The sequence below is a fragment of the Berkeleyomyces rouxiae genome (assembly GCF_048999995.1).
Source record: "Berkeleyomyces rouxiae strain 22BRR77 chromosome Unknown BrBRR77_ptg000001l, whole genome shotgun sequence".
NCBI classification, from domain to species: Eukaryota; Fungi; Ascomycota; class Sordariomycetes; order Microascales; family Ceratocystidaceae; genus Berkeleyomyces; species Berkeleyomyces rouxiae.
Window position 1 is genome coordinate 291972 of NW_027396491.1, and position 26919 is coordinate 318890.

The following is a 26919-nucleotide window of genomic DNA, read 5'->3' on the forward strand; positions in this document are numbered from 1 at the left end:
CTGAGCTGCGTTCTCAACTTATTCCCACTTATGTGACGGGTTGTCTAAGTACGGAGAAAACTCATAGTTAGGTCCAATGCTGTTTATTATCTTTAACATAGGGAAGAAAAGAAAGAAAAGGAAGAAGAAAATCCAAACTAAAGATGGGGGAACTGGCTCTGCTTTATAGGCGTTCGACAATCCAGTTGTGTGCGCCCCACCAGGGCAACCAGCCCTATGACCCCTGTACAATAAAAGTGGAGCAACACCCGTGCACATAAAAGTGGGTCCCGACCCCTGTGACACAAAAAGTGGGTCGCACCCTGGTCGACTAAAAGTGGGTCCACAAACCCTAACCCGAAAGTGGACCCAACTTCAAATCACACAAAAAGTGGGTCAACATGGATCAGCCCAAAGATGATCCAACATCGGGTCCACGACCCGTAACAGGGAGAAGCTTTTAGAACACATCAACGACCAGTTCACCGACAAGCAAGCTGTGATGAAGGCAGGTCAGAAGTTGATGACCATGAGAATGGGAGAAGCGCAGACTTTCAACGCGTTCCTGCAAGACTACGAATATTCGCTGAGCGCCTGTGGAGGTTGGCATTGGCCCGACAGATGCAAGATCCTATTCATAGATGCGGCCCTCAACGACACATTACAGTACCACCTCACTCCGAAGAAGTTACCCGACGACGATTACAACAAGTGGGTGACGAAAGTACGGACTATAGCTGGAAGAGTCGAGTGCTTGCCGCAATACGAAGTGTAAGGCTTTACGGTCTAAAGGAGAACGCTTTTAGAACAGCAGAAATAAATTAAGAAACAGATAAAGAGAAAAGACTAATGTACAAGAAAACGGGCGGAAACAACACTATCTATATACGCGCGGTAGAGGTATGACGCGTACCCTTGACAACGACGGTGTGCACACGGGTTTGGCAGGCGGTGAGTAACGGCGGTGTGCAAGGCGGTGTGGACGGCGGTGTAAACGGCGGTGAGGGCGGAGCCTGAGCCTACCTCGATCCATAGATCGTTACAATCGCCTCCTCCTCCCTCTCCTCCGGGGGACTGCTGGCAACTTCCAGGGGCACTCGTGGGTCTGCTCGTATCTCTCGAGCGCTGCTGTGTCTAGGACGTGTGACAAGGGTTCCCATGTTGGCTCTGCCCATCCAGTCCACTGGACGAGCACTTTGTGACGTTTGTCGACGACCTTGTGTTGTAGGATCTCGTCGACAAGGTACTCGCCAGCCACTAAATCGCCGGAGGCTTCTTCGGGCGCGATTGCAGGTGGTTCCGGGTTGGCTAAGACTTGGGAAGGCAGAGGGTCATCACGGGCGCGGCGGACAAGACTCACGTGGAAGACGGGGTGGATACCGGTGGGCGTGTCTAGTTTGACAGCGTGCGTACCGACGACTTGGATAACGCGGTAGGGCAAGGCAAGCCAGTCGAGTGTCTTCGAGGGGCGGATGGTGCGCACGTTGCGCAGACGCAGGTAGACTCGGTCGCCGACTTTGAAAGCTTCCGCTGCCTGGCGTCCCCGGTTGGCATGTCGTTCCTGTGTTTCAAGGGCGAATGCCATGGAGGCCTGGGCGAACGCGGTTGCGTCGCGGTGCTTGGCGAGCCAGTTGTGGCCGGCAGTGGCGGGGGAAACGGTGGAGCCTGGTTCGTGGTCGGTAGTCATGTCAAGGGGGTCAATGTTGTAACCATGGGTGAAGAAAAAAGGGGAAAGGCCAGTGGCAGTAGCGGTGCGATTGTTCAGGGCGACCTGGGCTTGGGGGAGAAGTGCAGCCCAGTCGTCTTGCAGGAAAACAGTGAAGGCACGGAGGTAGGTCTCGATCTCCTGGTTGGAGCGCTCTTGGGCGCCGTCGGTCTCGGGATGGAACGCAGTGGAGAGGCGGCGGGTGATGGAGAGCTGGCGACAGACTTCTGTCCAGAATAAACCGGTGAACTGGGGACCTCGGTCGGACGTGATGGCGCGGGGTAGACCATGGTGGGCAAAGACGTGTGTGATGAAGGCTCTGGCTACGTCAGAGGCAGTATACGATTTCAGCGGTATCAAGATTTTACTCTTTGACAGCCGGTCTGTAATACCTAAGATAGTAGTGCAGCCTTCGGACTCAGGGAGACCGACGATGAAATCCATGGCGAGTTCTTGCCAGGCACGGTCCGGGACGGGCAGGGGCTTCAGGAGGCCACGCTTCTGGTCGCGCCAAATCTTGCTTTTACCGCAAGTGTCGCAATTACCAACGAAGCGGCGGACATCGTCAGAGAGGCCAGGCCAAGCGTAGGAGCGGCTGACTAGATCACGGGTTGCTGATCCTCCAGGGTGACCGGTGAGCGTGGAGTCGTGGACTTGCTGGATGATACGAGTGCGGAGGGGCTCGTAGTACGGGATCCACAGGCGGTCACGCCAGAGGAGACGGGTGGCGGAGTCGAGAGTACACTCGCTGATCTGCCAAGGAAGGCCCCACTCGTTGGGGAACGAGCGGGCTTGTTCTTGGACAGCTTGTCGCGCTTGCCAATAACGTTCGTTATGGGTAAGTGCCGAGTGCCAGAGGGTCTGGAGTTCCGGGTCAGCAAAAGGGGCATCTAGGGCAGCGTGGTCGAGGGTCAGGGTTCCTTCAGGGTCTTTGTCAGGCTCTTTAGCCCAAACGGCGGCGGCAATGACGAAGTCGGGCCCGTCAGGGCGCAGAACTTGGTGGACACGGGACTGGAGGCGTTCATCGGAGAGGTCTTGGGGCAGGTCTTGGTCGCGGCGGGAAAGGGCATCGGAGGTCACTTGAGTAACGCCGGGTCGATGAATTAACCGAAAGTCGAACTCGGACAATTCATGGGCCCAGCGGCGTTGGCGTTCTGACAGGGTTCTTTGCTTCTGGAAGTACAAAAGGTTCTGGTGGTCGGTGTGTACTTCGAACGGGATGCCAGCGAGGTAGGAGCGCCAAGCGCGGAGGCAGGAGTGGATGGCCAACATTTCCTTATCGTGGATAGGATAGTTGACTTCCGCTGGGCTGAGCTTTCGCGAGAAGTAAGCAACAGGACGCCAAAGAGAATCAGCACCTTGCTGTCTGAGGGAACCTCCCAGGGCCCAGCCGGAAGCATCGGCTTCAACGATGGTGGGGAGGTCAGGGTCGAAGGTGGCAAGGAGCGGGGCAGAGACAAGGGCCTTCTTCAAAGCTTCAAACGAACGGAGTTGTTCGTCTTCCCACTTGAAGGGTTGGTCCTTCTTGGTCAGCAGAGTCAGGGGAGCAGCGACGGTGGAGTATTCGGGGACAAAACAGCGGTAGAAGTTGGCAAACCCAAGAAAACTACGGACTCCGCGGACAGACGTGGGAGCCTCCCATTCCTGGATAGCTTTGACTTTGTCTGGGTCTGCACGGATGCCGGAGCCGGGTTCAACAATGAAGCCGAGGTACTTGATGGACGGGGATTCGAATTCACTTTTATCCCAGTCAAGCTGTAAGCCAGCATCTCCGAGAGCGCGGATGATCTGACAGACAAGGTTACGGTGTTCTTTGCGGGAGTCAGAGCTGTAGATCACTACATCGTCGAGGTAAGCAGAGCAGGAGATACCGAGCCAGCGGGAGAGCACATGATTGATAAAACGTTGGAAAGCAGCAGGAGCACCAGTGAGGCCGAAAGGGGTGACTAGCCATTCATACGCTCCGAGATGGGTGCGGAAGGCCGTGTAGGCTTCACTACCTTCTTTCAGGCGGAGACGGTGGAACGCGGAGATTACATCGACCTTGGAGACGTACTTGGCGGCAGCGATGTCACGGAGGGTGTCGTTGATCAGTGGTAACGGGTAACCATCCTTCTCTGTGACGCTGTTCAGGGCACGGTAGTCTACGCAAAAACGAAGACCACCACCAGGTTTCTTCACGAAGATGACAGGAGCACCTCCCTCAGCACTACTGGCTCGGATAAAGCCAGCGTCGAGCAAGTCGTAGAGAGTTTTCCGGAGCAGCAGCAGTTCTTCTCGGCTCATTGAGTACAGAGGGCACGAGGGCGGGGACAAGCCTGGTTTAAGGCGGATCTCTGTATCAATGCCAGGGCGGTTCGGGGGGAGCTCGGAAGCTTTCTTCCTGTCGAAAGCGTCGATGACAGGAAGGAGCCACTCGGGACAGTTGGCGCGGGGGTCGGTGTAAATTTTGGCCTTGAGGGCCTTCTCAATGTCGTGAAGAGTGGCGGAGAAGATGCGGACATTGTGAGAACGGCGGGCTCTGAGGTGAAAGGCGCGGACGGCGTGGGCAGTAACAGGGAGGACATCGGGATTGGCAGTACAGTTGGTAAGACGAAGGGGAGTGGGCAAGCGGATGAAGACTTCGTTCTGGGCAGGGCGGAGGGAAGCGTCGTGCTTGGCAATCCAGCCTTGACCCAGGATGAGGTCCTCAGTCTGACCAGGGACGATGTAAGCGTAGAGTTTCTCGTCCAATCCTCCGAGACCAAGGTCAAAAACGGCGACTTGATCGATGACGGGTGGGTTTTGGTCATTAACTACTTGAGCAATTGGACGAGGGCAGATGGGCAGGATAGTAGCGTGGGCGCGGGTGGCGGTGCGCGGAGAGACGGTGGCAAGACACAGGCAACCGGAGTCGACGAAGGCAGAGGTAGAACAAGTTTTATTGAGAACAACATCTATATAGGTACCTCTAGCCCCCATTTCCTCCCGAGCGATCTTCTCTCCTTGGGGCTCTAGACGGCGACGTTCGCCTAGAGCTCTCCATTTCCCGACATGTCGCGGGACGCGGGCGTGGGCACAGGCAGGGGCAGAGCTGGGGTCGGCGCAGCAAGCTGGGGAAGGTTGGTGGAGCGGACAGGGACGGTAGTAGTGGGGACAAAGTTCAGTGGACAGTTCTGGCGCAGATGGCCAGTCTGGCGGCAGCGGAACCAGGCGCGGTTGCGGCGGAGGCGCTCGCGCTCCTCGTCGGTCAGGGGCTGAAGGGCCGTGGCAGTGACAGTGGGAGTCCAATCCATAGCATCGGGGTGACGAGCAGCAGCCGACGGGGGAACGGAGGAAACAAAAGGGCCAGCAGGAGCAGGGGAAACAGGGTGGGCAGCGTACGGAGAGTAGGTCGTGTTATCAGTGAAAGCGGAGTAGTGGCCGCGGCGGGGACGAGGTAGGAATTGCTCAGCCTTGGAAGCGACGTTTTGCATGCAGTTGGTAAATTCAGGGTACGTCGCGGGGACGTTGACATAGACCATCGCTTGTCGGAGGGCAGGCGCCATGGCGGTTTGCAACTTCGAAATGCGGTTGCGGTCGCCAATGATGTTGGCGTCCTGGAGGACTTTTTCGAAGCGGGGCAGGAACAAGGCGAAGGGTTCAGAGGGTCCCTGGCGCATGTTGTCCAGGTGGAAGAGAGCACGGTCAGCAGCAAAGGGGTCGATGAATATGGAGTCCAAGTACTCCAGGAACTGGTGGGGCCCGGTGTCGTTCAGCAAGCCCTGCTCGAAGTACGCCACGACGAGGTTCTGGGCTTCTACCGTCATACGCGCAAAAAGGTACGCGTATTGCTTGCGGTGGTCACCGATTGACTCGCTGTCCAGTGCAAGCTTGGAGCGGGCACTCAGGGCCCAGACGCGGTAGGCAGAGCGTTGGCCGGAAAACAAGGCGATATCCGGGAGGGCACGCTTCCTCGGTTCGAGGTTTCTTTCCGTAGTTGCAACGGGCACGGGAGCAGCGGGGACAGCAGTGGGGACAGGGGACGCAGGGACGACGGCGGGAGCGGAAGTAGCGGTGGCAGCACGGGCAAAAGCTTGGAGATCGGCGATGGCCTGATCTCGTTTTTGTTGGCCACTGTTGAACTCGTCGCGCAATTGTTGTTGCGCGTGGTCGTGCTTCTCGTTGAGCTGCTGGATGGCTTGCAGCAGATCTTGAAGCGACGGGGCCGCCGGGGCTGGAACAGGGACAGTAGGATCGGACATGGCTGTCGGAGGAGGCTCAGAGTCGAAGAAGACGGTGTTGTTGGAAGTGGTGTCAGAGTCGGGGTCGGTGGTAGGTGCACAGTAGGGCATGTGACGGTGGAACAAAAGAGGAACAGAGAGAAACGATGTACAGGTGGCGGGTGGTAACGAGGAAAAGGTACGAAGACAGGGTAAAAGAAACGAGGACAGTGTAAACAAGGGTAGATCTGTTTCTATTGTAAGGCTTTACGGTCTAAAGGAGAACGCTTTTAGAACAGCAGAAATAAATTAAGAAACAGATAAAGAGAAAAGACTAATGTACAAGAAAACGGGCGGAAACAACACTATCTATATACGCGCGGTAGAGGTATGACGCGTACCCTTGACAACGACGGTGTGCACACGGGTTTGGCAGGCGGTGAGTAACGGCGGTGTGCAAGGCGGTGTGGACGGCGGTGTAAACGGCGGTGAGGGCGGAGCCTGAGCCTACCTCGATCCATAGATCGTTACACGAAGCAAGATATAGAGATGGATCTAGCAGCACGTGGTATGTGCAACAGCCAGTCGACCAAGAGGAGTTCCCGATCCCTGAAGCCGCGGAAGAATCGACAGACGAAGAAGACACCGAAGACGGACCCGAAGTACAGGTCCGGAAAGTACAGTTCCAGCAGAAGTCAGAAGTAGCAGCGTTGATCTCCCAGTTGGAGACCGCTGCCAAGATTATAGAGACGAAGTATTACGGATAGGGCCCAAGGAAACCATTAGGTTTCTAGAAAGCCAACGACTCAGGACAATGATAGTGTTGGGGTTGCACCCTTAAGGACCGACGGAAGCCCGACACCAACACTAACGGCGTATCCTCGAAGGACTAGTCCGGCGCTGGTACGGCAAAACTAATGCCAGACCAGAACCAAGACTAACGGCACTTCCTAGAGGAACTAGTTGTCGTCGCCGCCGATCGTCGGTTGCCTCCCTTTCCAACAGGATAAATAGTCGCATTGTTTCTACACCATTTAGAGAGTTTAGTTTTGTTCTTCAATTCGAGATCTTTGTCCCTCTGTGTCCCTTTCTGTGAAGATCCAGCTTAGCGTAATCACACCTTAACATCATCTCGAATTCTCAAACCCCCCTTTCCCTTTTCCTTTTTTTTTTTTTTTTATTTTTCCTTAAGTCACTCTTATCTTTCCTTTTTTTTTTACTTTACCGCCGACCCGACGAGGGATCGAGATATATTTTTACTTTTCTTTTACTTTGCCATTTGAATATCCACAGCGGCCAAACCCTATGGCCCCAAACTATTTTGCACCCTCTGACGACGATTCTTCCTTCCACCACAGCTTCCGAGAAGACAGCATACTACCAGAAGTCCCCGGTGAGCCAGAGGTTTTCCACGAAGCAACAATGGCTCACAATAACGAAATGCAGGGACTCCCCAACTCCGCCCCCGCGACCCCAGTGGTTGTGCGAAACACCTCCTCCGACCTCCGCCCGGTCCGTTATGACCATACGCGGCCTGATCTCTACCCAACGTACCGGTCATACGTGGAGATGAAGTACCGCTACGACCACAGTCACTTCAACGGCGCAGGAGGGTTCATTCTGCACTGTTACGGTCTGTTAGCCGACAATGCCTTGCTCCAGGCACAGACCTACATTGCCCGCATGAGCCGCGATCCATCGTTGGAGAACGTGGATAAGTTCCTGGAATTCTTGGACAGCTGCTTCGAGGACACCTCAGCTTCCCGTCGTGCACTCTTGGAGCTGCACACCCTCAAATGCCGAGGTGCCTCTGCTCCGGAACATTTGGCTCGGGTCAGTCGGTTGATGCAGATCGCTGGCTGCTATAGACTGAGCCACGAAGAGCGCATAATGAATCTGAGGCGCACCCTCCCCGGGCAAGTGATGTCTGCCCTGGCTGGTTTCCCAGACCCCCCAACCTACGAACAATACGCACAACAGGTGCTTAATGCCTGGCAAAAACTCGACGAGTGTCGGCATGCCCACCCTCCGAGGAACCCTGCCCGGACGTCCCAGTTCCGCAATGTCCCGGCACAACACTCCCCTGATGCCATGGACTGGGCGCCCACCCATAACAGTGCCCCCCGTCGTGCCAAGTGGGTCTCCAAGGAAGAACTCCAGTCACGAAGAGCCAGAGGACTGTGCCTCCGTTGTGGCGCTGGTGGCCACATGTCCCCTAACTGCCCATTCGAGCGTGCCCGCCCCCCGGTACAACAGAGTGTTCGCGCAGCCACGAACCTCCCTCCTCCTGTACTCGAAGAAGAGGGCGAAGAATATTACGAGACCGCCGAGGAGGACTCGGGAAACTGATCGCCTCTGCCCCAAGTCGTGGTCAGAGGCCCAAGCAGGTTTTCAAAGACGACAAGGCTGCTGTGAAGGAATGGGAAGAGTTGAATAGATCTATTACCAACACATCAATTCAATTAGATGCAGTGATCAACAACACTTGTCCCGTGATTGCATTGATTGACACCGGTAGCGCTTCCCCCTCTATGATCAGCAGTGACCTTGTAAAGAAATGGAAACTTGATACGCTTTTCAGTTCGCGTCCCAGAACGCTGGTACCATTTAATTCAAAGAGTACCGTCACGGTTGACCGACTAGCCGTGTTTAAAATTGACATATCGGGCCACATAGAAAAACATGTGGCGTGGGTAGTACCAAAATTAGCCGAAGACATCCTGATCGGATACCCATGGCTCAAGAAACAAGGGGCAAGGATAGACTGTGAAGCCGACACAGTTAGATTTAAATCCGGCATTGTCGCTCGAGGAAAGGCGACGACAAACCATACCTTCCGCTCTACCATGGTACGAATAAACAGAGCGAGCACCTTCTTCCGCGCCGCCAAGAGAGATAAGCTGCGGGTTTTTGCAGCTTCAATCGAAGATATCAATAAAGCCTTGGCCCGTTTGGAGAAAGATAGAGTACCAGCCAACCCCAGAGAGTGGAAAAAGAAGATCCCAGCTTGGATCGAGCACGACAAGGTCAAGGTGTTTGATCCAGACGCACAATTTGCTAAAAAGATGCCTCCCCGCCGGCCTGGCCAGGATCATAGGATCGAGTTGACCGTGCCCGACGAAGAAGCTCCATGGGGCCCCCTTTATAGCATGACCAGAGAAGAACTCGTGGTTCTTCGCCAGACGCTTCTTTCATTGCTGGAAAAAGGCTACATTCGCCACAGCCAGTCCACTGCTGCTGCTCCCATCCTATTCGTGAAAAAGCCTGGTGGCGGCCTCCGCTTCTGTGTAGATTATCGTGCACTAAACGCGACTATGAAAAAGAATCGGTACCCACTCCCAAACATCAGCGAGACCCTAGCTAATGCTTCCAAAGCTAAGTGGTTTACGAAACTCGACGTTGTTTCCGCGTTTCATAACATCAGAATCGCCGAGGGAGATGAGTGGAAGACCGCTTTTCGAACGCGACAAGGCCTTTTTGAGTGGAACGTCATGCCTTTTGGTCTGGCCAACGCGCCTGCAGAGTTCCAAAGTTTTGTGAACAGTCTGCTACGCCCATACTTGGATGTGTGGTGCTCTGCCTACGTCGATGACATCTTGATTTATACCGACGGCACGTTAGAGGACCACTACGAGAAGGTCAACTTGGCTTTAGCAAAGGTTCTGGAGGGCCAACTGACAATCGACATTGATAAATGTGAGTTCGCGGTATCGAAAGTGAAGTACCTGGGATACATCCTTGAGCCCGGCAAGATTTCAACCGACCCAACCAAAGTCTCTGCAGTGTCGGACTGGCCAACGCCCAAGAAGGTCAGGGACGTTCGAGCCTTCCTCGGTCTATGCAATTTCTACCGCACCTTTGTCAGAAATTTCACTACTCTAGCGACTCCCTTGCTACAGTTGACAAAGAAAGACCAGGCCTTCCAGTGGGGCGAAAAGGAAGAAGAGTCCTTCCAGGCTCTAAAAGAAGCATTCACCTCGACCCCTGTCCTCTGCACGCACAATCCAGATCTGCCAACTGTTGTTGAGACAGACGCGTCTGGCTACTGTCTCGGTGCAGCGCTTCTACAGACGCAGCCCGATAGATCAACTAGGCCTTGTGCTTATTTCAGCCGCAAAATGACTGCCGCCGAATGCAACTACCCGATCCACGACAAAGAGCTGTTGGCTGTTGTCTGTGCCCTGAAGGAATGGCGTGGCGAACTCAAGGGCCTGAAGGAGACGTTTACCATCGTCTCAGATCATAAAAACTTGCTGCATTTTACCAAGTTGCAGCACTTGTCCGAACGCCAAGCTAGATGGTACCTGACCTTGAGCGAATACAACTGCACCATCGTCCACCGTCCTGGTAAACTCTCCCCTCTCCCAGATGCTCTCTCTCGCCGCGACACCCCAGACAACACGAATGACGCGCGCTACAACGACCGACTAGCCACTATCTTGCACCACGACGGTAACGGCCTGAAAGTTTTCTCGACACAAACCACCAACACGCCAGAAGCCCCTTCTACCCCCGAACTTCCGCCTGCCTTACGGGAACTCTGGTCTGATGCCTGTGCTGCCGATGATGAATACGCCATTATCCATAAAGCGTTGACAGATGGACTGTCACAGTGGCCCGAAACAATCAGACACAAGTTGAGAGTCAACATTTCCGACTGCTCTTTGGACGCCAAATCCGCTATTCGATTTCGGAATAAACTATGGGTACCTACTAACGAGCCATTGAGAACCGCCATCCTACAGAACATTCATGACTCGCCCATGATGCTGCACCCCGGAAAGAACGTCATGCAAGTCGAGCTGTCTAGAGAGTTTTTCTGGCCCCGCTACGTCGAAGATATCCGCCGTTTCTGCCGCAACTGTCAAATTTGTGGTAGTTCTAACATTCGTCGCGACAACAAGGACACCACCCTCAAAGCCTTGCCAATTCCCGACCAGCCTTGGGCCGAGATTGCCATCGACTTTATCGGACCTTTGGAACCAGCACAGAAAGGCGGCATCACCTACACCCACGTCCTAACTGTTATAGACCGTCTATCCAAGGGCGTCATCCTTATTCCCGCCGACGCCCTCGACATGGAATCTGTTGCAGATATGTTCTTCCACCACTTTTACCGACACCACGGCATGCCAAAATCTATTTTGTCTGACCGCGAATTTGTCAACGCAGCTTGGCGACACCTCTGCAAACGCCTAGAGATCGAAAGGCTAACCACAACAGCTTACCATCCGGCTACCAATGGAGCTGCAGAGAGGATGAACGCTGAGATCAAAGTCAAACTTGCCAAACTCAGCGCTGAAGGCCCCGCCTGGCTCAATCTACTGCCCATGGTCGAGTTCAGCATCAATGCCACCCCATCTTCTGCCACTAATGTTTCACCTTTCTTCTTGTCTCACGGCTACCACCCACGAGTCTTCGCCGCACCACCATTGCCTGTCGAACCCGACAATAACGGTCCACTCGGACAGGCTGAGAGGGTCATCCAACGCCTGAGAGACGCCCAGAAATGGGCCCACGCCAACCTTTCTCTGTCACGAGCGGAGATGGAGCAACGCGAGAATGAACACCGACGTCCTGCACCAGATTTTCCTACAGGCTCATACGTTTGGCTCACCCTACGCCCTGAACAACAAGGCTCAGGCCTCGGCAGGAAACTTAGAGCAAAATACCAATACTGCAAAGTGTTGGAACAAGTTACCCCTCACACTTATCGTCTTGAAGTACCGGGTACAACTGCTCACGACGTCTACCATGCCGATCGCCTTCGCTCAGCTGCCAACGACGCTTTCCCTTCCCAAAAGACTCACGACGATCGACCAGCACCTATGGAAGTCATCAATGGTGAAGAATACTGGGAGGTCGAAAAGATCCTAGGCGAACGCACTTCTAACGGTGTCAAGCAAGTCAAAGTCAAATGGAAAGGCTACGTCAGACCTGGCTGGGAACCAGTCGACCTTCTGGTCGATACCGACGCCTACAAACTATGGCTCAGCCAAAAAGGAACCAAAACGACGCGCAAAAGGAGGAAGAGAGGCTGATGTTGGGGTTGCACCCTTAAGGACCGACGGAAGCCCGACACCAACACTAACGGCGTATCCTCGAAGGACTAGTCCGGCGCTGGTACGGCAAAACTAATGCCAGACCAGAACCAAGACTAACGGCACTTCCTAGAGGAACTAGTTGTCGTCGCCGCCGATCGTCGGTTGCCTCCCTTTCCAACAGGATAAATAGTCGCATTGTTTCTACACCATTTAGAGAGTTTAGTTTTGTTCTTCAATTCGAGATCTTTGTCCCTCTGTGTCCCTTTCTGTGAAGATCCAGCTTAGCGTAATCACACCTTAACAGATAGGTTCCAGAGGTGGACAGTCAGGCCTGCGCGGATATACGGCCGGGAGGAGAGGATAGAACTCTCTAGGTCGTATGGTCGGTTTGAGGTAAAGAGGCACACTCAACTAATTGATCTTATAACACACGGAAGGGAATAAACAATCACAGGAACACTGAGGTAACGAAGACGACAGAAGGTACTGATGCAATGAAGGCTATCAAGAAACAAGTGATGATTAAAGATATAGTACTAAAGAAGAATGTGACGGGTTGTCTAAGTACGGAGAAAACTCATAGTTAGGTCCAATGCTGTTTATTATCTTTAACATAGGGAAGAAAAGAAAGAAAAGGAAGAAGAAAATCCAAACTAAAGATGGGGGAACTGGCTCTGCTTTATAGGCGTTCGACAATCCAGTTGTGCGCCCCACCAGGGCAACCAGCCCTATGACCCCTGTACAATAAAAGTGGAGCAACACCCGTGCACATAAAAGTGGGTCCCGACCCCTGTGACACAAAAAGTGGGTCGCACCCTGGTCGACTAAAAGTGGGTCCACAAACCCTAACCCGAAAGTGGACCCAACTTCAAATCACACAAAAAGTGGGTCAACATGGATCAGCCCAAAGATGATCCAACGTCGGGTCCACGACCCGTAACAAAGAAGGTACTATCGAAGAAGTGATACTATAAACTAGTATACAAAGAAGAATGGCAAAAGGGGTGTATGTGATTGTTAAGCTTGGGGAGCAAGAGCTAACCTGATCACACAGGGCAGAAGGCAACGCTATTTAAGGCGTTGCAGATTCTGACAACAGAGATCTTCCCAAGCTAGAACCAAATCACAGATAACCGAAAGTGGGGACATACGTATTACGGATAGGGCCCGAAGAAAGGATTAGGGTTCCGGGTACAGCCAACGACTCGGGACAATGATAGGTTCCTGAGGTGGACAGTCGGGCCTGTGGAGGAAGACGTCAGTTAGACAGAGTGCTAAGACGTATGGTCGGTTGAGATGAAGAGGCAACACACAACTTAGATGGCTATTCTGAGAATAGAGCGGCACAAAGAGGAAGGAGGAGGAACAATCACACACTTCAAAGAAGAAGAAAGGTTGAACTGCAAAGAAAGCAAGAACAGAATGGTATAAAGAAGAAGAAGAAGGTAAGCAAGTGCATGTGATTGTTAAGCTTGGAGAACAAGAGTAAACCTGATCAACTCAGGGCAGGAGACGACGATATTTATGTTGTCGGCGCTCCTGACAAAACTCTGTCTTCCCAAGCTAGAAACAATCAACATCTAACTACGAACAAAAGATAAGTCTCGTGTAAACAAGACGTAACAGGTTCGTAACAATCGAACCAGATAACAACCCCCACCTAAGCACGCAATGGCAATTGCAACAAGAAAACTCTGCAGCAGCAGAACAACGTCTATCAGAGCACCCGTGCTCAGCACATCCCACGACAACCTCATATCCGTTGATCAACTCACGATCTACACAGACCAACCTGTGCCATAAGCGCATCTTCATAGGTCGCCGACCTTCGGCGTTGTGGAAAAGAAGAGTGGGGTAGGTCTCATGCATAACCCTTAGCATGAGCAGTGTCAGGATAGCTATTCATGACAGTAGCCCCCCTTTTTATGACTGATTTCCACAGCAGTACTAAGATCGTCTGGCGTTAGGCATCCTCTTGTAGAATTCTGCAACCTTCTCAGGTGCATTGGCTAAATGGTCCAGAGGTTCCCAGGAGGGTCCATCATGTTCATAGCCCTCCCAAACTACTTGATATTGCAGAGGGCCACGCGAAGACACGCCTATAATTTCCTTGACCACAAATTCTTCCTCGCCATCTACTATGACGGGAGGAGGAGGAGGGTTTTTCTGGCCAGGAAGAGGATCCGACGCACATGGTTCCAGCAGACAAACGTGGAAGACGGGATGAACCTTCATAGTGGCAGGGAGTGCCAACTCGTAGGTATGCGAAGACACCTTCCGTAGAATCTTAAATGGGCCAAGCTTCTTGAAGTCCAACTTCTTTGAAGGACGAGTAGTTCGAATATTTCTACTCAAAAGCCACACTAAGTCCCCTTCTCGAAGGAGAGGGGCGGAAGATTTGTGTCGATTCGCGTACTCGGTCATCCGCTCACGGCTCCACGTAATTTCAGTCTTTAAAAACTGACAAATGTTGTCAAGCTCTTTAACAAAGTTCCGCAACGGGCCTTTTTCCACAGAGACTGGGAGCGACTCACGCCCACTTCTGGGGTGAAACCCGTGGTTCGCAAAGAAGGGCGTCAGCATAGTAGAACTGGACTCGGAGTCATTGTAAGAGAACTCCGCCAAGGGCAAAAGATCAGCCCAATTGTCCTGTCTATAGTTGGTGTAACCCCGCAGGTATTGCTCCAAAATAGAGTTCACACGCTCAGTCTGACCATCGGTCTGAGGGTGGAACGCAGTACTCAGATTTTGCTTTATGCCCAACAGTTTGGCTAAAGCCTTGGAAAAAGCCGACGTAAACAGACTACCCCTGTCGGACACAATGTCCAATGGCAGACCGTGGAGCCTATACACTGCTGACAAATAGAGCTTAGCAAAACCTGCAGCATCCAGCGAGGAATCGCAAGGTATAAAGTGAGCCATTTTGCTAAGCCTATCGACGACAACGAGAATCATGTCAAAAGAATTGGAGACCGGCAAGCCGGTGATAAAATCAAGGGACACAGATGTCCACCGAGCTTGCGGAATGGTCAGAGGTTTCAGTAGACCGTAGGGACTATGTCGCGCGGACTTGATCCGTTGGCAGACCTCACAATTTCGGATGTACCGGATGACATCACGACGCATCCCGGGCCACCAGTATTCCCGAACAAGAAGTTCAAAAGTGTTCTTTTGTCCAGGGTGTCCGCTAGGCATAATATCATGACAATTCTTCAATGCACGAACTCGTAGATCCTCGTTCGGCAAATATAGAAGGTCGTTGACAAACAAAAGACCGTCATTGTCAAGCCTGCAGACACTGAGGTCCACATCTGGAGGTTTGGTCGACTGGCCTCGAAGAGCAGAAATAACATCAAGAGCCCACTTGTCCGTGGATAGCGCGATTTTTACCTCGTCTACCAAAGACATGGTACCAATAAAATTTTCAGGGGGAATAATAGGAGCACACAGCTCTTTATCCTCCTCAGAAGAAGAAGAAACGAGGTCTTCGTAGCGTCTGGTCAGGGCATCAGCTCTAGAATTCAAGGAGCCAGGCCTATAAGTGATGACATAACGGTACTCGCTCAGTTCCATAGCCCACCTCGCTTGCCGTCTGTTCATGGCCGGAATTTGCTTAAGAACGGCTAAATTCCGATGGTCCGTCAATACCAGAACAGGTTTTTCCAGACTTTCAACCATGAATCGCCACGACTTTAGAGACTCCACAATGGCTAACAACTCCTTGTCACCTACGCCGTAGTTACACTGGGCAGGATTCATTTTTTGAGAGAAATAGGCCACGGGGTGTAGTAGAAGCCCCTTGTCAGTCGGGTGGTATTGAGACATGACGGCAGATATTACACGGTCAGACGCGTCTGTTTCAATAACAGTGTCCAACAGGTAATCAAAGTGCTTGAGGATAGGTTCAGAGCAGAAAAGGTCCTTCAGGGTGTGAAATGCTGCCTCACATTCAGAGGACCAGACAAAAGATTGCGTCTTTTTAGTCAACTCGAAGAGAGGTGTGCAGATTCTAGAGAAGTCACGGATGAACCTCCTATAGAAATTGGCAAAACCCAAAAAGGACTGGACTCCCTTAACAGTTCGGGGAGCCTCCCACTCACGGACAGCCGCAACTTTAGCGGGGTCCATCTTCAGAGCATCGGCTGAAATAACAAAGCCAACAAAGGTAGTTTCAGTCTTGTCGAATTCGCATTTTTCACCCTTGACAAACAGACTGGCCTGCGCTAATTTTAGCAGGACTTTGCGCACATGAACATCATGTTCCTCTTGGTTCAGAGAGAACACCAGGATATCATCCAAGTAACAGACACAGAATATGTCCAAATACTCCGACAAGACCTCGCTGACATATTTCTGACACGTGGCAGGAGCATTGGTGAGCCCAAACGGCATCACATTGTACTCAAAAATGCCATATCGAGTTCTGAAAGCTGTCTTGTATTCATCTTTCTTGATGCGAATCAAGTGGTACGCAGCTCTCAGATCCAGCTTTGTAAAAATGTTTCCCGTAGCCGCCGTGCGCAGTGATTCATTGATCCGAGGCAGAGGAGTTACGTCTTTGATGGTGATATCATTGACGGCTCGGAAATCAACACAGAATCGTAAACTGCCTGGCTTCCTAGCAAAAAGAATCGGGGAAGCCAGCGGCGAAGAGGAAGAGGAAATAAAGCCTTTAGCAAGCATGCCATCTAGATATTTTTTGACAGCCTGCAACTCGAGTGGAGTCATATCGTACAGCGGGGCCTTGGGGTATTTCGCATCGGGAACGAAGTTAATCGCATGATCAATGTCCCGGTGAGGTGGTAGTTGATCAGCACCTTCTCGAGAGAACAGAGGAAGTGTGAGCGGTTCACTAAGTACAAGAGAGTCTTGCAGTTATGACCAGAATGCTGTTTATTATCTTTTGATGGAGAGAAAAAGGTAGAAGAAAGACTAAACTAAACAGCGGATTTGGGTCTACTATATAGACATTTTTGTGCTTACAAATGCAAGTTCCCGATCGGCTCAATATCCCTCCGTGAGCTCCTTATGTCCGAGTTTTCGGCGATAACTCGAGGTTAACTCCGATCCCGTCGGAATCCCTCAGTTTCCCTCGGAACACTTCGGACCTTTTTGCATCCTGCCGGATTAGGCGAATCCTACCCACGGACCTCAAGTCCGACCCGGTCCGAGCTCTCCGAAGCCTCCGAAGAGTTGCCGAAGTTCATCCGAAACCTTGTCCAAATTCGGTGAAACGACCTGCATTCGAAAGCACTGGATCAGCTCTGTCTGATCCAACCACGGGTTCTCAACCCGTAACATTACCCCCCTCTTCTCCTCTGTGTGGGCGGCCCTGTCCTCGCACCGGCTTCTGGTTCACCAACGTCATCGTCGTCTCCAAACTTCGCTTCAAAGGCGTCCAGTGCTTCAGTCTCCTCAAAATCGGCTCGTGGTCTCCAATCGGGCTCTGCGTATCCAACCCATTTAACGAGTAGTTCTCTTCGAAATCCCCTTCCAATGCGTCTTCGTCGACTTCTCAGGATTTGTTCGACTAAAAATTCAGGCTCGCCGTAGTCGTTCTCTTCAATGTGTGGAGGCTGGGCATCGTCTGTTTCTTGGGAGGGCAACGGGTTGTTCGGTGCTCGTTTAAGGAGGTCGACATGGAAGCGGGGATGGATGTTTGTTGGTACATCAAGCTCGACCACATGGGGAGAAACCACTTTCGTGACGCGGTACTTGGCATTGGCCCAAGCAAGCTTCTTCAACAGTTGCGGAGTGCTGATATTTTTGAGTTTTAACCATACAAGGTCACCCACTTCGAAGCGTTCCTGGGCACCACGTGATCTGTTTGCCTGGTCTTCCATTTCCTGTTGACGGGTGGCCATTGCTGCTTGTGCCAGTTCCCAACCTTCGCGTAGCTTTTGAACGAACTTCTCCGCATCTGTGGCCTCCAAAACTCCGTGAAGAGCCTGATCGGCGATGACCTGCTGAATTGGACTGACATGGTAGCCGTGCGTGAGGAAAAAGGGGCTCATTCCTGTCGAAGTGTTTCGGTTGTTGATTGCTAACATAGCGGATGGTAGCAGGTCGGGCCAGTCGTATTGTGAATAGGTAATGAATGCTCGTAGGTAGGCCAACACTTCCTGGTTCATCCTTTCTGTCGCTCCGTCGGTTTCTGGGTGGAAGGCAGTTGACAGTCTCTGTTCGATCCCTGTCAGTTCGCACAACTTGGTCCAAAATTCGCTCGTCCAATTGCTTCCACGGTCTGATGTTAAGGCGTGAGGGAAGCCGTGGTGTTTCCAGTGGCAGTGTACGAACCGCTCTGCACACTTTTCGGCTGCCATAGTTGTCATGGCCTCCAAGCTGACAGCTCCAGTAAGTCGGTCCACAATGACCATCAAGTATCGTGGGTCGCCAGTCTTTCGTGCAGGTAGTTCCGTCATAAAATCGATACCGAGTTCCGAGTGTGGTCGTTCAGGGATAGGCAGTGGTCGTAAGAGTCCCTTCTTTCTTTCTCGCCATACTTTGGATCGTCCACACACGTCACAATTGGCGCAGAATTGGCGCACCTCTCTTGAAATGCCAGGCCAAAAGAATTCCCGGGACAGAATCGCAAGCGTGCCGTCTCGACCTGGGTGTCCTGTGACATGTGAGTCGTGTGTTTTCTGGATCAGCGCAGTTCGCAATGGTTCCCAGTCAGGCACGAACAGTTTGTGCCGATATACTAGAGCGCCGCGCTCGTCGAACTCGCATTCCGCTATAGAGATCGTGACTTTTCTCGAGATGGTAGGAGGAAAACTTCGTTCGCCACTGGCCAACGCTTGGTACATGAGTGCAATATCCGAATCCTTCGTCTTAGCTGTATCCCATAGTTCCTGCAGGTGGAGTTGCGCGAAAAGCTGCGCACCGTTAGGGATCCGGTCCGCGGGTTGGGTAACGTGGGCCGGGGTCATCGTTACTGCTGCATCTGGTGACACCCAATGGTCCTTGACAAGTCTCATGATCCGAGATTTTAACCTGTCGTCGTCTTCGCCTTGAGGAATGTCTTGTTCTCGTCTGCTAAGGGCGTCGGGTTTACCACTTTTGCTTCCTGATCGGAACTCAAGCTGGAAGTCGTATTCTGAAAGCTTCTGGGACCACCGAACCTGCCGCTCTGAAAGTTTCCGTGTCGTCATAAAGTATTGCAGGTTCTTGTGGTCGGTCAATATTTTGAAGGGGGCGCCAAGACTCTTCAATTCGCCCCTCCACTCTTCCAAGCACTTCACAACTGCCAGGAGCTCTTTGTCGTGAATCTCATAGTTGACCTCGGCAGGGGACAGCTTCTTGGAAAAGAATGCTACTGGGCGCAGTTCGCCTTCGTCGTCCACTTGGGATAGAGTTCCTCCCAGGGCCCATCCAGAACAGTCGCATTCCACGATCGTCTTCCTGTCTTCGTCCCACATCGCCAGAACCGGGGCGGTAATAAAAAGGTTCTTCAGCGTCTCGAAAGCTCGTTCTTCGACTGGGCCCCAGGTCCATGCGGTGCCTTTCTTCGTTAGCCTGACTAGTGGAGCCGCCACGTCGCTGAAGGAATCGATAAACTGGCGGTAAAAATTTGCGAATCCTATAAAACTTCGAACGCCCTTGACATTGGTGGGTGGTGTCCATTCTCGTATGGCAGCGACCTTTGCTGGGTCGACTTTGACACCTTTGCCTGCTTGGATGATGAAACCTAGGTACTTTGTTTCAAAAACTGCGAATTCGCACTTGTCGATGTCTAAACGGAGACCTGCATTTCCCAATTTCTTGATGACGAGGTTAACTTTTTCCATGTGGTCTGCGTAGGTGCCGTCGGTGTAAATCAGGACGTCGTCAATATACGCGGAGCAGAAGTCGTCCAAATATTCTTGCAGGGTTGAATTGATATACCGTTGAAAGGTTGCAGGGGCTCCGGTGAGTCCAAAAGGCGTCACCAGCCATTCAAAAAGTCCAAAACGTGTGCGGAAGGCCGTTTTCCATTCATCTCCCTCTTTTATGCGAATCTTGTGGAAAGCGGCACGAACATCGACCTTTGTGAAGTACTTCGCCTTAGACAACGCTCGTAGTGTCTCACTGATCAAAGGAAGCGGGTATCGGTCTTTTTCAGTAATGGCGTTAATGCCGCGGTAGTCAACGCAAAAGCGCAACCCTCCTCCAGGCTTACGTGCGAAAAGAACAGGCGCGCCGCCGGGAGAGCTGCTGGCTCGAATCCAATTCCTGTCCAGATGGTCCGAGAGGGTTTTCCGTAAGACTAACAGCTCGTCGCGGGACATGCTGTACAAGGGACCCCACGGGACTTCGTTCTCTCGCCCTTGTTTGTCTTTCGTCAGGTTGATAGCGTGGTCTATTCCGGGGCGGTTCGGGGGTTGGTCGTCCTTTTCGTCGTCTAAAAACACTTCTGCCAAGTGTTTGAGTTCGCTAGTGTCATGAATAGCCATTCTTGCCATTGCCATTGCATAGGGTTATGCCTGGCACCTTACCCCGCTTCCGTTGTGTCACGCTAATGTTCCAAGGACGTATGATGATACGGTTATACCACTTGGTGGTCTGTGTAACCTTGAGGTGTCACTCCGGTTTATCTACTCGGGTGTGGCCGGCTTGCACACTATAGATCATCGCTATTAGGTAACTCGGTACTCTGCAGTTGATGCAGCTTATTCTGAGTTGACTGCTATTCTCGTTCCTTTTGTGTCAACAGCGTTTGAGCGTGGGGCCCACACCTGTTAGGCCGATATCGCTGTAACGCGACATATCGTTGCCTGGGTGTCTTGAGGGATTTTCAGTTCTGCTGCTGCCGTGTTGGTTTATCTCGTGAACTAACATCCGGTTTGATAGTAGCGTCTGGTAACGTTGAGTTACGTATGTCCCCACTTTCGGTTATCTGTGATTTGGTTCTAGCTTGGGAAGATCTCTGTTGTCAGAATCTGCAACGCCTTAAATAGCGTTGCCTTCTGCCCTGTGTGATCAGGTTAACTCTTGCTCCCCAAGCTTAACAATCACATACACCCCTTTTGCCATTCTTCTTTGTATACTAGTTTATAGTATCACTTCTTCGATAGTACCTTCTTCTTTAGTACTATATCTTTAATTATCACTTGTTTCTTGATAGCCTTCATTGCATCAGTACCTTCTGTCGTCTTCGTTACCTCAGTGTTCCTGTGATTGTTTATTCCCTTCCGTGTGTTATAAGATCAATTAGTTGAGTGTGCCTCTTTACCTCAAACCGACCATACGACCTAGAGAGTTCTATCCTCTCCTCCCGGCCGTATATCCGCGCAGGCCTGACTGTCCACCTCTGGAACCTATCATTGTCCTGAGTCGTTGGCTTTCTAGAACCCTAATGGTTTCCTTGGGCCCTATCCGTAATATTTTGTTAAGCTTCATTTAAAGACTCACACATTCTTCCAACTCTTTGTTATTCTTTAGCACACCTTATTCTTCTTTTCGTTCCGGCTCTCGACTACGGCCGATATCCCGTCTTCCTATGATCATACTAGCGCTGCTGTTGTTACACAACCTTCTTCGTCCGCTAGTCATAACTCGGCTCTTTCTGGTTCTTAGTTGATTCCATTTCTCAATCTACTTCTCTTCTTCTGTGGACAGTCAGTTGATGGCACTGTCTCTGTCCCAGCTCCTTTAATTTCGTTGAAGCACTTTGTTCCTCTAGGCTAATGTCGTCTCAAGCTTTGCGTTCCACTGCAAGCAATGAGAACCGGCGGGCTCACCGCACTACCGCTGAGCAGGTTCTCGATCCTGTTGATCAGGATGACCTACGGCTAGAACAAGTGCACAAGCGATATCCCGAATGCAGTTCGGACAGTTATTATGATTTGCGTCCGGTGTTCTTGCGGGATGGTGTACCTTCAACCACCTCTTGTCAAGACGCAGGTCATGCTGTTAATCTTGTCTCGACTGCCGAACATATCAATACTCTTCCGTCTGATGATGCACATCTAAATTTGCAACTTGTCAAGCAAAACCTGGATGGCATGCTCACACGTGGCTTCATTGCCCCTACTTCTTCAGTGTTGGCTTCTCCGATTCTTTGTCCTCGGGAACCAGGCAGTGTACGATCTTCTGTTGATTTACGGGCGGTCAACTACCTTATTTTATAAGCTGTTCATTTGGTCCCGCATCAACCAGTCGTTACAACTTGCCACATCTGAACGGGGGTTTCCAGAAAGCCATGTCTACCAGCTATGCACCTTTTGGCTTGCAGCAATGATGTTGCCAACTCCCAGATTACTTTGAGTTACAACATGGTACCTGAGTGTATAAAGTGTTGTTGTTGAGTTTACTCACACACCTGCCATTGTGCCAAAGCATGTTATTGAGTTCTTGTGGGATTTCTTGGACAGTTTATGTCTGTTTTTAGACCTCTGTGTCTGTATTTCTTGGCCTTTGTCTTGCCTAATTGTTTTGACTCCTGTTGGGTCTATTTATATGATATCAGCAGCTAGTGTCTGTTCTTTGCTGAGCTCGTTGGTTCTACGAACAGCTCGTGTCTGTTCTTTGGGTTGACACCTCTTAATGCCTCTTCCTTGTGACACCGTGTGTCCATCGGCGACTGCTTTTTTTGTGTCTCTTCTTTGACCACTATGGTGCTTGCGTTTGACCCCTGCTGGGTTATAATTGCCGACAGCTCGTGTCTGTCCGGGTATTGATAGTTTATATCTACTCGCTTTGCTGACAGCCCGTGTCTGTCTGGGTATTGACAGTTGCTGTCTACTCGCTTTGTTAACAGCTCGCTTCTGTCCCACTTCTTGACAGTTATGTCTAGTCTTCGTGCCACAGTTGTGTCTAATGCGTTAGGCCACTGTTCGGACTATTTTCTTTCGGCTGTTGTTGTGTCTACTTACGACCACTATACGTCTACTTCTTGTGACATGTTCTGTGTCCTCTACTTTGGACAGCTCTCTTGCCTGTTACTTTCTTCGACTCTGTTACGTCTACTTGCGACTACTCTATGTCTCCTTTCTGCGACCTCTTTGTGTCTTCACTTGGGCCTACTCTCTGCCTCTCTCTTTTGGACAATATCTTGTTGTTTTTCTTCTCGTTAAAAGAAACACGATGTCCCTCTTCGAAGTCCTGCCTATGGTGGTGCAGGCCAGTCTTGTATCTTGTGCTGAAATACTGCCAAGTTTGACAAGCTGACATTACCAATTTCTTGTTTTCCCCTTTCACCAATACTCTTTACGGATCCTGCACGTCTTTGTTTCCATGCTGTCTGTTGTCATATACCAATTACCCGATCGATGATGAGTCCCCATTACACATGTTAGTCTATTCTCCCACAACCGGAATCGTGTTCGTTTACATCCATCGAACCATGTCCCAGGGGGTTCTTAGCTATTGTGGAGGCGATTATGTCGCGGCGATTGATGATTGTGCCAACTGAGTAGCCACTCTGGTGTACACTTGTTACCAGAACTTGGTAGTTCTCAGGGGACCTTCTGCATCTTGCAGGCAACAGATTTATGGGCTATGGAACTGAGCGATTGTTGTTTGTTATAACCTACAGGCCTGGCTCTTACTTCTATGACCAATGCCATAACTAGGGAGGACAACAAGGTTGAAAAACCTTTGCCTTTGCGGGTACTGAGCTGCGTTCTCAACTTATTCCCACTTAAGATCCTTGGTGCTGCCCCTCGGTTGATGAGGTTGCCTTTCGTTATTCCCATTCTTTTTTACCTTCCTCTTGTCTGTGGACACGAGGCCCTTACGAAGTTGTCGTTGCACTTCAAGGCCTTGTTTTATGTTGATCAGATGTACAAGCTTTCATGCTAGGGATTCCGTTGATCCCCTATACGTCACGATGTTGTTGGTGCATCGAGATCTACAATTCTTGCCTGCGGAGTCATGCTGTGTCTAGACCCGTATGGTTGGCTTATTCCTTCTGTTCCGATTCTGCAAAGCCCGGTGGACTTCCGTGTCCCTAGATGCCCGGCTTCCTTTTGCGAATTCTCCGACTTGATTCTAGTCTAGGATGTGGCGATCTTAGTACTGCTGTGGAAATCAGTCATTTAAAAGGAGCATACTGTCATGAATAGCCATTCTTGCCATTGCCATTGCATAGGGTTATGCCTGGCACCTTACCCCGCTTCCGTTGTGTCACGCTAATGTTCCAAGGACGTATGATGATACGGTTATACCACTTGGTGGTCTGTGTAACCTTGAGGTGTCACTCCGGTTTATCTACTCGGGTGTGGCCGGCTTGCACACTATAGATCATCGCTATTAGGTAACTCGGTACTCTGCAGTTGATGCAGCTTATTCTGAGTTGACTGCTATTCTCGTTCCTTTTGTGTCAACAGCGTTTGAGCGTGGGGCCCACACCTGTTAGGCCGATATCGCTGTAACGCGACATATCGTTGCCTGGGTGTCTTGAGGGATTTTCAGTTCTGCTGCTGCCGTGTTGGTTTATCTCGTGAACTAACATCCGGTTTGATAGTAGCGTCTGGTAACGTTGAGTTACGTATGTCCCCACTTTCGGTTATCTGTGATTTGGTTCTAGCTTGGGAAGATCTCTGTTGTCAGAATCTGCAACGCCTTAAATAGCGTTGCCTTCTGCCCTGTGTGATCAGGTTAACTCTTGCTCCCCAAGCTTAACAATCACATACACCCCTTTTGCCATTCTTCTTTGTATACTAGTTTATAGTATCACTTCTTCGATAGTACCTTCTTCTTTAGTACTATATCTTTAATTATCACTTGTTTCTTGATAGCCTTCATTGCATCAGTACCTTCTGTCGTCTTCGTTACCTCAGTGTTCCTGTGATTGTTTATTCCCTTCCGTGTGTTATAAGATCAATTAGTTGAGTGTGCCTCTTTACCTCAAACCGACCATACGACCTAGAGAGTTCTATCCTCTCCTCCCGGCCGTATATCCGCGCAGGCCTGACTGTCCACCTCTGGAACCTATCATTGTCCTGAGTCGTTGGCTTTCTAGAACCCTAATGGTTTCCTTGGGCCCTATCCGTAATAGCTAGGCAGTCGTTTGTCGATCTCTTGTAGGGTAACACGAGGTTTTACTTGCAATGCCTTGTTGATGTCTTCGATGGTGGCAGCAAAAACCTCTATGTCTTCATTCTTTTTCTTGCTGCGCCGGATTTCTGCAGCAAAGACGGATGCCATCACCATGCTCGCTTTTGTGGTTGTTATATGGGCGTCGAGCCATCCTTTTTCTCTCACAACTTGGGCATCTTCTTCGCTTCCGAGGCGTATGACTCGTTCTTTCGCCAGGTAGACAACGTCATTCCTTTCCATCCAGGGTTTTCCCAAAATCATGTCGTATGCTAGGTTCGGGATGACGTACCCGAAAATTCTTTCTGTCCGGCCGTCAATATCTAGATCGCAGAACGCCATCTCTGAGATCCATCTTTTTTTTTCGTCGTTTTCGGCTAACTTGAGTTCCCGTCTTCTTATCGGGATGCGCTGGAGCCCTTTCTTTCTCACCAAAGTCTCGTTGAACGCCGATGTTACAAGGCATCCACTGTCAAATAAAGCATCACAGTAAAAGGAATTGTTAATAAATGCTTCAATTAGGAACGGAGTGGAGTGTAAATCTTTAAATACATCGAGCGGAACATCGCAATTGTTGGGGCTCTTCTTCTTATGACCCTGGGGGCGACTTTTCCCAGAGTCTACTCTTTTTCCTCGTCGTCGGAAAGGTCATCGGCCACATCATCCATCGATTCGGGGGCTTGTTGGATTGTCGTGCGGTTCACTCTTGCGGGCGCACGGGCCGGGGCAAACTTGGGGCATTCGAAGGATCGGTGGCCCTTGGCAAGACAGCGGAAACAAGCGTTGCTGGATCTAGCGGTTTCTATCTCCGCCGGGGTTCTCCAAGGGGCGCGGGACTTTCGGGGGCGTTGTCCATAGTTGTTCGAGGCGCGGCCTTGGAGGGCGTTGACACCTGTCATCATGGTGTCTCCGTCGTTGTCGATTCGCGTCTGCTGATTTGCGACACTTGGGGTCACCACTTCGGCGAACCTTGCTCCACCTCTAGTTTTCGCGTACCACGTCGAGGTCTTGGACGTGTCCTTCGACCGGTATCCTGGCAACGCTTCCACTCGGCCAGCCACCGTCTTCACCTTCTCAACCCAACGCGGGTAATCATCGTTGGGGAGGTTTTTTGCCGTGAGGTGTACCTGTAACGTTTGGTTGATAGCGGAATTCAGGTACATGATCTTCACACGGTCTGGCCAATCTAAACCTCCACAAAGGCCAACTTGATGCTCGAAATCCTGCAAGAACGATATAAAACTCTGATGGTTTCCCATCTGCATGGTCAAAAGCTTTTGACCCGCCTTCTGAATAGCCTCCTTGTCTTCGAATTGGTCATGGATATGGCCAAGGTAGGCGTCCCAATCCCAACCATGAGTGGCTCCGTCAGTGAACCACTGTTCAACTCTGGCCTGTTGCTCTGTGGGAATGGCCATGAAAACACTTAGGCAAATTGCCTGGGAGGAGCCAACGACTTGTGATTCGATCTGAGCTCGGGCCTTCAACTGTTTGAAGAATCGCGGGAACGACGCTGTCTTTCCGTCCCACTCCGGCCATTTTGCGTTGTACCGATGGTCGATCATCGGGGCGAAGGGGCCCGGGGTACGTACTGGCGCCGGGGTAGGGGCTACCGGGGCAGGTGCAGGTGCCGGGGGGGGCGGTTGCCTGTAACAGGACTTGGCTTCGTAGCAACATCTGGATCACTCTTAGTTGCTCCGGGGTGAACACCTCCAATCCTGGGGTGTCTGAACTCTGCTGTGGGGGCGCCTCGGCTTGTTGCCGGGAGGGGCCAGGCTGGTCAAGCGCAAGTCCAGCCAGAACATCTTCCATCTTGTCGTTACTCATTCTGGCTCGACGGCGTATAGGGGACGCGTTGTCTTCGGATGCGGACCAGAATGAGGGCGAGGGTGGCTGTACGGGGCTTGTACTGCGGGGGCTTGATGTGATGCCGTACTTCATTCGTCAAGTATGGCACGGTAGGAGGGTGATGAAGTTTCCTCACAAACTT

The 26919-nt window shown here is 51.3% G+C and overlaps 6 protein-coding genes across 6 annotated transcripts; 2 read left to right on the plus strand and 4 right to left on the minus strand.

Annotated features, from left to right (window-relative positions):
- Positions 1-1018: 1018 nt before the first annotated feature.
- On the minus strand, positions 1019-4645 carry BROUX77_000093 (uncharacterized protein; the record flags this gene model as incomplete). Its single annotated transcript, XM_073753588.1, has 1 exon — positions 1019-4645. One exon carries the CDS (start codon positions 4643-4645, stop codon positions 1019-1021), a length of 3627 nt encoding a protein of 1208 aa, XP_073608330.1.
- A 50-nt stretch (positions 4646-4695) lies between these two features.
- Positions 4696-5997, minus strand: BROUX77_000094 (uncharacterized protein; the record flags this gene model as incomplete). The annotated part of the gene is made up of 1 exon (XM_073753599.1): positions 4696-5997. One exon carries the CDS (start codon positions 5995-5997, stop codon positions 4696-4698), a length of 1302 nt encoding a protein of 433 aa, XP_073608331.1.
- A 1173-nt stretch (positions 5998-7170) lies between these two features.
- BROUX77_000095 (uncharacterized protein) lies at positions 7171-8214 on the plus strand (the record flags this gene model as incomplete). The annotated part of the gene is made up of 1 exon (XM_073753610.1): positions 7171-8214. The coding sequence occupies one exon, from the start codon at positions 7171-7173 to the stop codon at positions 8212-8214; it is 1044 nt and encodes a 347-aa protein (XP_073608332.1).
- Positions 8215-8711: 497 nt separating this feature from the next.
- On the plus strand, positions 8712-11906 carry BROUX77_000096 (uncharacterized protein; the record flags this gene model as incomplete). Its single annotated transcript, XM_073753621.1, has 1 exon — positions 8712-11906. The coding sequence occupies one exon, from the start codon at positions 8712-8714 to the stop codon at positions 11904-11906; it is 3195 nt and encodes a 1064-aa protein (XP_073608333.1).
- Positions 11907-13856: 1950 nt separating this feature from the next.
- Positions 13857-20359, minus strand: BROUX77_000097 (uncharacterized protein; the record flags this gene model as incomplete). The annotated part of the gene is made up of 2 exons (XM_073753632.1): positions 13857-16726; positions 17254-20359. The coding sequence occupies 2 exons, from the start codon at positions 20357-20359 to the stop codon at positions 13857-13859; spliced, it is 5976 nt and encodes a 1991-aa protein (XP_073608334.1).
- A 5190-nt stretch (positions 20360-25549) lies between these two features.
- BROUX77_000098 (uncharacterized protein) lies at positions 25550-26494 on the minus strand (the record flags this gene model as incomplete). The annotated part of the gene is made up of 1 exon (XM_073753643.1): positions 25550-26494. The coding sequence occupies one exon, from the start codon at positions 26492-26494 to the stop codon at positions 25550-25552; it is 945 nt and encodes a 314-aa protein (XP_073608335.1).
- Positions 26495-26919: the final 425 nt, after the last annotated feature.